The sequence below is a fragment of the Rhinolophus sinicus genome, linkage group LG03 (assembly GCF_036562045.2).
Source record: "Rhinolophus sinicus isolate RSC01 linkage group LG03, ASM3656204v1, whole genome shotgun sequence".
NCBI classification, from domain to species: domain Eukaryota; kingdom Metazoa; phylum Chordata; class Mammalia; order Chiroptera; family Rhinolophidae; genus Rhinolophus; species Rhinolophus sinicus.
Window position 1 is genome coordinate 135195822 of NC_133753.1, and position 12910 is coordinate 135208731.

At 36.8% G+C, this 12910-nt stretch overlaps 1 protein-coding gene across 1 annotated transcript in view; it reads right to left on the bottom strand.

Annotated features, from left to right (window-relative positions):
• The window catches only part of LNPEP (leucyl and cystinyl aminopeptidase), a 78401-nt gene that overhangs the window by 18469 nt on the left and 47022 nt on the right, over nt 1–12910 (bottom strand). The window contains exons 5-9 of the mRNA XM_074329203.1: nt 11598–11711; nt 9991–10125; nt 5430–5561; nt 3073–3233; nt 2753–2841 (exon numbers count right to left, since the gene is read on the bottom strand). Of these exons, the coding sequence (XP_074185304.1) occupies nt 2753–2841; nt 3073–3233; nt 5430–5561; nt 9991–10125; nt 11598–11711 (631 nt within the window). The remainder of the gene's footprint in view (nt 1–2752; nt 2842–3072; nt 3234–5429; nt 5562–9990; nt 10126–11597; nt 11712–12910) is intronic.

Sequence of the window (12910 nt, forward strand, 5' to 3'; positions counted from 1 at the left end):
GATAACACACTGTACTAAAGTTATATGGCATAAAATAAGCCTGTGTAGTCACTGTCTCTGCTACATTTCTTTCAAGAACAGAAAAAAAGTAAATAAATAACCGTGATTCTTCCTGGAGCATCAGGAACCAAGAAGACCCAAGTGTCCTTAGGGTCAAACATTTTTTTGTGAGGACAGACCATTTTCAGTGTGGACTCTCAAAACCTGAACTGCCAGGAATTAAAACAGCAGCAGCAGCAAGGTAGATATCACAGCTGAGAATAGAAAGGAACAGGCACTGCTTTCATCAGACATCGGCTCACTTCCAGCTCTAGACTAAACCAACTATATGACAGTGCATTTTGTATGTTCCCCTTTACCAAGAATATTTTCAAATGAAAGGGAAACAGAAGATATCATTTCATCAAGGCTTTGAATGCTCTTTTCCTAGAACTTTTTACAGTGAGATTTGAAATTGAGTCACTTCATTATAGACTAAAATTTATTAATTCAATAAATGTTTGTGTGCATACGGGGTGCTAAGGTTGCAAAGGTGATTCACATAGCTATGATATCTATCTTCAATGGGGGGGATACATCTAATGTGGGGAGAGATATTAGTGAAACAGTACTTACAGTATGTTAAAAGTAGAGAAGTAGAGAATGCTATTCAAACACATAAGAAGGGCACCTAACCTGTCTTGGGGTGAGGGAAGGCTTCTTGGAGCAAGCAATGGGTGAGTTAAGATCTGAAGAATGAATAGAAGCAAATCAAAGTTCGGGGAGGCAGGAGTGTTCTTCCAGGAGAGAAAACAGCATTGCAAAAGCCCAGAGACAAGAGGAAGAATAGCATGTTCGAGTCGCTGAAACAACTTTTGTGCAATGGAAGTGTAGAGCGCCAGGTAAGGGTTAGAGCAGACAAATAGGAGCTAGAATCTCAAAAAGAGTTTAAGAAGCTCACATATAAACTGAGCTAAAAAGGAAAGGGCTAATAAAAGCAGTTTTCTTATTGTCCAATTACTTCTAATACCACCCAAAACTTACATACTATCGGGAGGTTTGCAAAATTTCTTTATTGGTCCCTTTCAAACAGGGAGATGAGATGATTTGTTCTCTTTGAGATGGTAGTCTCAGAGACTATCCTTCCAGGGCCCACGGGAAGTATGGAGTTTTGTTCTCATTAAAGGAGGTGGCACTTCCTTGCATCTCCAGCTATGCTATATTAATCAAAGATATGATGGCTTCAACTGTTCTTAGTGTTTTAAGTAATGAGCTTGTTGTAACATTTCACTCTAGTTAACTGCAATGCAACTGGTATGCTCATATATTTCAACTGCCATTATAAATTGTTATCACACAACAGAAGGGCAAGTTAGAAATATGTATTAAATCACAAAAGGTAACACAGTCTTCATTTTGAGAAGCATTCCTATGAAAAAGTTTAAATAATGAAAAAACATTTAAGAGCTCAATTTTTTTTTTTTTATAGAGACAAATGGTGAATCAAATGTCCAACAATAAGGGAAGATTAAGTCAATTACTGTATATGTTAGGTTTTTTCCTAGAAAAAAAGATATAAAAGTCACATGTACACAATATCAAGTAAGTAAAAAATATCTTTGAAAATGACTAGAAAGAAAGAAAAATGACTAGAAATAATCATGAGAGTAGTTATGATAGGCTGAGAAGATTTTTTTCCATTTTCTCGATTTTATGTTATGCGGACATATGACATTTATTTTTTCCAATAACAACATTAATAACAATAGCTAACATGTATATAGCACATAACACGTGCCAGTCATTGTTCTAGGTGTTTCATATAAATGAACTCAAGTAATCCTCATCATAACACTACAAAGTAAGTATAATCACTATGTCCATTCTACAGCTGAGGGAATGAGGCTCTGAGAGGTCATATAACTCACCATCACACAACTGAACCAGGCAATCTGGCTCCAGTCTGTTCCCTTACCCACTAAGCTATACGACCCTCTCAAAAATACAGGATTGAACACCAGATCCAAATTCAAACAAGAAATTTTCCCTTTCCATAAATCTAAAGTATCACTAATGGTTCCCACAGAACCCAAGAGCCTTATGTTCTTTCAGGATGTAAATTAAGAGGACACATTATGTGGCATTCATAGAGGTATTTAACAGATGGTCAGAAACTACGTTTCAATTGCTTTTTATAGACTCCTTGCGGGTCAGCATACACAATCTTCACATTTTATGATTCCCTTCCTTGTAATCATAATTTCTTGCCCCATTTTTTTTCATTACCAAAAAAAATGTATACTGTGTCTACAGGACATTTTGTAATAATTGTTTACTATAAATCTAGGCCATGAATCAACCTTTATTATGCATAAGAATCATCTAGGGTGCTTGTTAAAATGCCATTCATTGCCCCAGCCCACCCCTAGAAAGCAGAGAGCAGAACATACTTTAAGAAACTGCTCTAATTCTTATTTTGTAACATAAAATATATTCTAGGATATAAAAATATATCATTTGCTATATTCTAGGACTGCTAGCACATTCAGTGCAATTTCTTATGCCTTATATCATACGACTAAGAAAGACCAATTTTATTTATGATATATAGATTCAGTCTCGCTCTAGTCACATCATACATTGGTGCCTCATAAAACCAGCCCAGAGAGTGTGCACACTGGAAAGGATAAACTCCTTTCTTCTGCTTAGTCAGATGTTTTTAAAATATGCTGTACCCAATTTCTTATCAGAAAAGTATTAATTATTTTCAAACCTGATTTTGTTTCCAGTAATGATACCGATTGATATTTTGAATAATTTCTCCCCTCAGTGACAAAGGTTAGTGGAATATGCCACAGATAGCTGTAAAAAGAAAATATTGAAAGATTAATCTTTCCAACATTTCAGTCAGTTATACACAATTTGTTTGTTTGGTTTTGGGAGGGATTTTGGCAGGAAGGTGAAAATTTTCAAGGTAGTCCCAGAAAGGGATAATAATCTTATTAGGTTTCATAAGAAGCTATAATTACAAAGCATTTAAATATACTTTAACCTGTGTGCAAAAAAAGACAGCAGGGAGAGGAGGGCCTGTACCTTACACCTGAAGGCTGGATTCCAGGCTTCATATTTAAAAAGAACCTTTCTTGTTGTACAAGAAGTTCCTTTCCTTTTCTTTGAACGGTCACTAAAGGAAATCCTTTCTGCAGCGTCCAGGTTTTCATCATTTTCTTTACATCTAGCGTTTTGTTTGTGATCTATAAATAAAAGAATAAATAGTTTTTGCTTAAAGATAAACAGTTTAAAAACTACAGTTTATCTATACCTTTCCCTTTTTCCCTACCACATGCTATGAAGGCAACATTTAATGTTAACAGTAAAAAAGTAGCATGAATGCTGAGTTGCATTTACTTATCTAATCTAAGTAAATGAGCCATTGCTAAAAGGAAAGTAACCTGGAACAGAACGAAGTGACAACTAAAGAGAGTGAGGGAGGCACGTTATGCTAAAAAAGCAGCAGATACCGTATCAACCGAGTGTTCATTAAACTCCCTAGAAAAACGTAAGTGCTTCTTCAGGTCACTGAAGGTATGAATAATGACATACAGTCTAGAATCAGAAGCACTGCTACTCACTCCTGTGAATCAGCTGCATCCAGATTTGCCTTTAGTCTCCAGACCCTCTACTTTCTTAAATGCTAAAGTTCTCCTTTTAAAGAACTAATACTGTCAGAATGGCAGGGAACAGCAGCAGGAGCAGAAGAGTAAAATATGAGCAGGTCAGCTGCCTTGACTTTAAGTCTCTCTAGAGAACAGCGGTAAACTTCTTTGATGGTGAGGCCCTCTGTCCCGGATAATGCATGAACTTATCTACAAAATCTAGAATCCAGTATCAGAGGTTCACAGACCCTCTAAAGCCCAATATCCCTAAGACATCTAATATCAATGATTAAGATACAATTTTTAAACAACTATCTCTTTAAAGCAGGTGAGTCAAATTTATGACAATTTATTTTCCTAGATTACATATGGATTTGAATTGCAAGCAACTAAAATCATGAAGTACTTAAAATGTTTGGTAATATCATATGCTACGGCAGGCCTTCCACCAATCACCAGCCCGCAATTAATTTAAAGCAGAAAAGGATGGAGCAAATCTTCCCAAATTCATTGTGATATTCATTTTACATTTCTCATGGCTGGGGTCTATTTATTTCTGGACAAGAGGTTGGGGAAGGAAACAAACTTGTCCCCAAACAAGGAACTTCTGGGTCTTTGAAACATAACTGAAATGAAGAGGCCAGTGCATAATTTGACGTGGGTGCTGAAAAACCTGAGGGTAACATTAGGGACTATGTTGGGCTAGGAAAACAGTATGAAGCAAAAGTTGAAGTCGGTGAGGAAGGCAGAAATATGTCCCAAATGTCAGGAGATAATATAATGAGTATAAAGTAAATAATGTGGCTTTCAATTGCAATGCTACTATATGATAAGAGGAAAAACCATGGTTTGGAAGCAACTCTTCAGTAGTGAGAACTGATCTCTCAAACAGAACTCAGAGAGTAAGGAAGGTATACCTTCTGGCCAAAGGGTTAACAGCTAGAAAATAGCAGTTTTCAGATAAGGCAAGGAAGCAGAAAGAGTATGTGGAAAAGACCCAATGTGGGGTACTTATTCCAGGGTCTATAAAACTTTGAAACTTGTGGGTGCTATTTTGCATATATGCAGTTTTTCTGGGGAATACGTCCAGAACTTTCATCAATTTTTCAAATGTGTCTGTGATGTAAACATTGAGAACTTTATCTCAATCAGCGTAACAAACTCAAATGCTTATGAGGTTGCACAGTGAGCGAGCACGCGATGCAGGCTGGCTTCTGGCACTGCTCTGAAGCCTAACTTGTACCTAACTACACCGCTTGTTAGAATATTTGCAGGCACGACAAAATCCAAACAGCAAGCTGGAAGGGTGGTAGGCAGCCCCTGGCAACCAGCTTGTATCATTTACTCCAGAGGACCATGGCCCTACAGGACAGGAGGATGCACAGGGCAAAGGATAGGGAAAAATCATGACTGGGAGGTGGGAAAACTGCAAAAGCATACACACAGAAAAGGATGGTTTAAGAAAAAACAAAAAAATCAAATAATGAAAATACAGTAATATACATTGACTCAGATAAGACAATTCCTACAACACAGGAGTGGAGATGAAGGCATGGAATAAAAATGGTTACGCATGGCCACACGAAACTTCTCAGCAAGTAAGACTAGTACTTCCATTTCTTGACTTTTATTTCTGTGCTCTATTCATAAATATTTATATTTTAAGCTCCATCTCCTCTCTCTTAAATAATTATCCTTGGTACCACAGCTTATTTATATACTTGACAAAAATATAAATAGGAGAACTACTCTCTTCTTACTTTAAGAGCTAAATAAAATATCCAGGTCACACACCTCATTAAAACTATCCCACAGGTCATCACTTTGAATGGATCCATAGCTATGATTACGCAGGTATAGGACAATAGCACGTTGAAATACATCTTCACCAAGGTAAGTTTTCAGCATCAACAAGAGAGAAGCTCCCTATTAAAAAAGAAAAGTGAGAAAGAGAGGACAATATTAGAATACAATAGGTTTATAGAATTGAGAATCTAAAATTCAAAATATACCCATTCTAAGCAAATATTTTCATATATAGAGCCTAGCTATAACACACTGTTATTTAGTCTAGTTAGTATCGTATAATCAGATGTGGGCTATGTTCAAAATTGTCTTAAAAATTATTTTAAGGGGTTTGACAAATAATTAATGGAGTAGATTCCCAAGTGAACTTATTCTCCTATGAGCCATTTTGTGTGCTCTATAAGTTACTCGCTGTTTCAGTGTTAGTGTTTAAAAGCTAAGTGTTTACAAATATATTTTTAATAAAAAAAAACACGCCAAATTTTCCGTGGCATCCCCGCCCCTATCCCCAATGCTTAGAATACCAGTTGAATTCATGGGTAAACCGTGGCAGATAATAAATTAGCAGAGCTCTCAAAAGTCTCTCTGCTGGGGAATACATTCATTTCTAATTTTAGTATATCATGTTGCTGAAGTAATTAAGATCTCTCTTCTTCCTGCAGAGTCAATTTAAATATGTTTGGAACTAATGAATGTACAGGGCAGTAAGTATACACTAATAATTTAGAATCAGGCATGCAACTATTGAGGCCACACTCTATTCACTAATGCACATGTCATCATTTCCAGTCTTAAAACAACCACCTCCTCCATAAAGGCTTCCCTGATTCGAGGCAGAAATTGTATTTCTCCATCTTCAAAAGCAATTTGTCTCACTTCTTATACCTGCCATGTATACCGGGGGTGTCAAAGAATTGTATACAAGTGAACACTTTGGTCAACATTGCTCAAGCAGTAGTTTGCCGTAATCAAAACTGTCTAGACATTGATGGCAACCACTTTGAGCACCTCTTGTAATTGCAGAAGTCAAACATGACTTGTAATCATCTTTTGTTATTGGTATATATTGACTATTACAATTTTAATAGTTTTTTCCTTTCTTAAATGTGTATACATTTTTTTGGCACGCTCTGTATATATATTTCCTTTTCTAGACTGTATGCTAGTTAAGGGAAAAACTGAAAAACTCAACTCCAATGACTAAAACAATGCCTAGCACACGGCAGACACTCAAATGATTTTTGAATGAATTTCACCTCTGATAAAAATGCAGCCATGTTAAGTCATCAAGATTACCATACACGTATAACTGAATTTAATGCCTACTGCTCTCTTATTTCTATATCATACCTCACAGTGTTACTTGTGCTATATATTAGTACTCATTCTTTTCCCAACAGTTCCCCTTCTCTTCTGCCATCACCAGCGTTCCCTCTCTACTGTAACATTCCCATTAACAAACAAAAACTATGTAATCCTTATTTTAAACAAATAAGACATGCCCTTCCTTTCCTTAGTCCCATGCCTCCTCCAGTTTTTCCCTTTGTAGTCAACTCCTTAAAAGAGTCGCCTGCACTGGCCATCTCCATTTGCTCTCTTTCCGTTTTCTCTTGAGCCATCTTCCAACCATCACTCCACTGGAAATGCTCCTTTCAAAGTCATTTCAAGGTGAACTGCATGGCGTCAAGCTACTATCACTTCTCAGGCTCATCGTATCAACCTACTAGTAAGCGGCATTTAGGATAGTAAATCACCCACTCCTCCTTGAAAGTCTTTCTGTACTTGGCCTTGGGATACCACTCTTGATTCTCCCCCTATTCACTGGCCATCCCTCTCAGTCTCTTCTGCTGGATTCCCTCCACTTTCCCAAGGAATGAACTTTGACATCCCCTGGCATTGAACCTTCAGACCTCTTCTCTTTAAATTTTCTTCCTAATTGATCTCCTAAACTCAAGGGGTTTTAAATGGCTCCCAAGTTTTATATTAATATATCTAACCAGGCTTCCCCTCTGAACTCCAGACTCATATCCAACTGCCTGCTTGGTAGTATTTCCATTTCCCCTCTCAAACGTACCCCAAACGAACTTTTTATTATCCTCTCCAAAACCTACTCCTCCAATAGTCTTCATTGCAGCAAATAACAATTCCATTTTCCCAGTAGTTCAGGCAAAAATCTTGAAGTCAACCTTGACTACGCTCTTACGTTTCACACCTAATCCATTAGCAAATTCACCTGGATTAACCTTTACAATATACCACAGCTCATCACTTTCACTACTACCACCCTAGTCCAGCCTCCATTCTCTTACCACTGGTCTATTACAACCACCTCCTAACTAGTCATTTTGACTCCACGTGATGTTGAAGGCTAAGTGGTGATCTTTTAAAAAATACGTCATACTCTGATACTTCCCTATTCAAATGGCTTTTCCTTCCGCTTAGCATAAAATCAAGGTCCTTACTATGTCCTATTAGACCCTACAATGAGCTGGCTCCCTATAATCCCTCTGACTACATCGACTACTTTCCCTTCTGCTTATTCCACTCCAGACACATGGCTCGCTGTCTATTTATTCATTCATTTGTATAGTATCTGTCTCTATCTCTGAACTCGGAAATGGAAGCTCCATGGCAGAAGCGACACAGTCCACCTTGTTCCCTAATGTATCCCCAGCACCTAGTAGGACAATGCCAGGTGCAAGGTTGGTACTTGTAAGATTTGCTAAGTGAATGAATTCTCACAAAACAACCTGTGCATCAGAATTAGGCTTGAAGGTTATGAAAACCAATAGAATATGTCTGTTACACACATTTCCCTACTGGCACTTACTTCTTCTTACACACAACATTGGTAAATTATCCAGTGCTCTACTTTTCTCAGGTATGTAAAATACTTGCCAGATTCCCAAATCTGAATAAGTAGTGACCATATTGACAGGAGTTAGGTATGCTGTGGAGACCACATGATCAGAAGACAGTGAATTATGGGTTTAGAGGGTGGGGGTCGGAGGAAGACAGAGCTCTGTGACAACAAATCCTGAAATAACTTTTGTTTACAAGAACAGAACCACAAGTTTTAAAATGTTCTTTATTGACAGGTCCAGAATGGGCTTTAAAAATCACAGCAGACGCTCTAACTGGGATATATTTAATATAGTTAATTGAACTCCTAATTTCGCTACTGGTTAACAGTGTTAGCATTCTCTCCGCCAGTCAGGCTTGCAGCTGCAAAACATTTCTGCCTCCTCCTGTCCCTCTTACCCAGTCACTAAATGCTTTAAGTACTGCTCTCTAGCCAGAGTGTTTCTACAACACCCTTTTCCTTCCACTCTCACAGCCACTCCTAATTTCAACCTTTAACACTTCATGTTTGGACTTCAGCAGCTATTTGCCGACTTTGGGTCTCTCTCCAGTTAAATCCATTTTATAAACTCAAACAAATTAATTTTCTTAAATGGTAACTTTAATCAAGTCATTCCTCTGTTAGAAACTTTTCTAAAGCTTCGCATCGCTTACAGAAAAAAGCCAGATTCCTGATGGCCTTGAGGACCTTCTACCATTGAGCCCAGCCTATCTTTCTCATCTTTCCCCAACTCCACATTCAGCTTCCACTGGACGCAAACACTTACTCCCTAGGCAAAAGTGCCTTGCCCATCAGTATTCCTGACTTTTTCGTCACACACCTCCTTGTCCCATTCCTGCTGTACTTTACTCTTCCCATTCCTCTTCACCTATATTCTTTTTATTATTTAACTCATTTCAATTTCCATTTTCCTCCAAACAATTTCTCTTCAGAATCCCAGGGCAAAATACTTTGTACCATGCACTCAGCACACATTATTTCTTATTGCTTCACAAGTACCCACCACCTAAACTTTGAGTTTCTTGATGACAAGGACTGTACCTCACATGTTTTGTGTGTTTTCTTCTCTAACACAGGAATTCAATTTATTAGTCAATTAATCTGAGAGCCAGAGTGAGGAGGCAAAGAAGGCCTAACATTCACCCCTCCCTCCCAACGCAAATGTAAGCGGCATGATATCTCTGTTCTTCTGACCTCTGGTAATCCCGATCAGGTTTCTAGCTTTTTGGTTTTGCTTCACCTCCAAACCTGGGGTGTGTGTTTCTGATGCTGCGATCTAATCTTCAATTCCTAAAATCTGTTTTTGCTGACTTGTTTCGGCAATTCTGACTTTGGAATACACCTCAATCCTGAATGACACAGCCAAGGGGTTACTAAGAACCCTCCCTGGACATACCGGTATTTGATCTGTAGATCTAAAGAATGAACCAACTTCAAAAGATATATTGCTGTAAGATCTAGTTAACTGCCCTGAATACCGGTCAGAGAACTTAAACGAGATGGAGGAAGAATAACCCAGAAAAAGAGAAGACCAAGATTTAAACAGAAGCAAACATCTTAAACTATAACACGATACCTGAAAATAATATTCATTTTATCTTTAAAATAATCAAAATCATACAGCTTGCTCACATATGAAATTAATTTGAAACCTACTCCAGGTACTTTTTGTGTTCATTGTAATACCTTAAAATATGAAAGAGAATCAAACATTTCTTCAATCTGTTCTGAAGATTGAACAGATGATAATGATATTGGATGAGATGAATTCAAGGAATCTTTCTTCATGGTTTTAAATCGAGCATCTAGGAAATCTTCATACTAGCAAAAAATGAAACAGATTAGGAAATCATGAACGGTATCAAAGGCAAGTATAGTAATTATTTATATGAATTAGGCAAATTACTGCTAATGTCATTATAAAAAAATAACCAGCTTCACTACACTTCAGAAAATAGTCTTTGAAAAGACAGAAAGAGTGTGGCATTCATGCATAGTCTTTAAATTTGAAAATAAAATTATAACCTCCTGGCCATGTGAAAAACAGTGTTTCCTAAACAACAGCATAAGGATGAATTAAGAATCTATTGCTAAAGCAACCAAATGACAAATCCTGATTTTCAAGATGAATATTCTAAAAGGATTAGTGTGTGTGTGTATATATAGGATTTGTGTATATTTTTAAAATAAAATCTGAAATTAATAAAAACTGGGCCTTAAGCTGATTTCTTATATATAGTCCATCTTTTCTACTAAAATATACATTTCCTTTAACTGAGGTTCATTTGAAATGAAATATAACTCTTAAACAGAAAGAATTCTTTGAAAGCTCAGCAGATGAGCTCCCCTAGAGTACATATTGGAAGATTTTAAACATTCTGGGCACCACCAAGTGGTGAAACTGTATATCTCAGTGTTTAATTAAAACACTGATTTAAAGTACCTTGTTTAGACTTGTAGCTAAAAATGAGTTCCTTCTACCACTTGAAATTTTTGAACATGCCCTATACAAAAATTTCAGATTGAAAGCTCTAAGGGTACTCCTGTTTTGAAGTAGTCTTGGTTCATATATCCAGGAAGTTTAATAGAAAGTCACAGAATTTTAGAGCTGAAAGGGATCTGTATGCTTTCCCACCTATTGTTTGAATTACTTGGCAATATCTGTCATATCATTGCCTAGTGTGTCCAAGTATCTCTAAAGACAGGAAACATTTCCAGAGAGTCTAATAACATAGAGACCATATTATTATGCTCTCTGTAACAGAATGGTGTCCCAAGTCTTTGAAAAGGGACAAAATATGGTTTGTACCTAAAAAGGGCAAATCACTTGTCTATTATCAACCTATATGTATCACTGTTACAAGACTGATCACAGTGATAACAGAGACAGCAATGCAACAAAGTATCTTTTGTTTTCCTTTATGCACAGGATAAAAGGTTTTATTTTGCAAAAACACTTTTCAAATTTATTTAAATTCCTTCAAGCAGAAGGGTCATATCTATTAAAAATAAAATGTAGCCAATCAATTTAAAATGTTCATAAAATGTTAATAACAAAATGTAAAATAATTTCACATACTTTCAGCTTTCAATAAAATATATCAGTAAATAAAAGCATAATTTTCACTGTCAAATCTCCAGAGGTATAGATACCAGTAACAGGGGCCCATTTTATTGTATCTTTCTAGAAACATTTTCATTACTTCAAATGTATAGAAAATACAAGGCGAGTGTGATGACACTATTTTCTCCCCCCTAGCATTCATAGTAGGCCTAATAAACACTGTACTTACACTATAGAGCTCTTCAAATATTTTTTCCAAAGAGAAATACTCCATGAAAGTAGCAAAACCTTCATTTAGCCACAGATCGTTCCACCACTGCATGGTTACCAGATTACCAAACCACTGTGGGAAAAAACAAACGCCTAACCAATACAATATTTACAGTCTCAAGAATTTTCTAATGATTTAACTGTTAGATTAATTAACTATAACTAGATTACAATGACTTAAAATACAGTTATTATAGTTAAATTATATTCACATTAAAGACTTACAAAAGCTGTATAAATTTACTTTAAAAGTAAAACAAAAATTTTAACATTTCACCTCAACTAAATGGGGAAAAAAGCAAGACAATTAGCATATTTATCAATTTAACACACGTTATCTACTAGGCACACACAAAAAAGGTTTTTAGACACCTCATTAAAAATGAGATTTCCAAAATAAATAAATAATGAGATTTCCTAGATAATGAATTCGTCTACCTTCTAATATCAAGTTAGGGAGATTATTTTCCATTGTATCTACAACCATCCATGATAACTGAAAAATAAATTTCTATGTGAGATTTGCCTATAGTCAGAGAGCCCATACTTCACATTTCTCCTCAGTTACCCAAGTTGAGGACAGTATGTACATAATTCAAATAGCAGTCAAACAACATTCCTTAAGAAAGTTGGCACATATATAAATAAATGAAATCAGAAAAATCTGAAATGTGTTCTTCTGTGAGGTAGTAAGGAGAAGGCAAAAATGATAGGGGACTCTTCTAAAAAATGCATCTCAAAAATCTCTGAAATAAAGAGTGGTAATAGAGTATGCTATTTAGACAGTGTGTCCTAGGGCTTGTCTCAAACCAGCAGCAAAACAATTAAGCGACTAGATACTGAAACAACACTTCTGAGAATTACAAGAGCATACGTTTCAAAGGTATTACTTTAAAACCTGTTTCAGACGAAGATGATTTGGAAGTCCTACAGAAGTACAGAGCGGTGGCCCCCAAGTTGCGATGGGCGGCCCCAGAAATAACAGACCTAGAAGAGATCCCCTAAAAGACACCTTGTCTACATGCCTAACACTCTGATAGTAAATAAGGACACGCTTCATGTGCCAGCTTGTCATGAAGTCTTCACAAGGGTTACAGAGTCATACTCAGATTGAGTTTCAGATAGGGAGTCCACTGCCCAGGGCATGTCCCACCCTTGCCATGTCCTCCCACCCTCATGCATCCCAAACCATACCCAACACTGGTAGCACCTCATCGAGGGCATAGGAGAAACAAGGTATTGGGGGAGACAGTGGGACGTTCACACACCCAT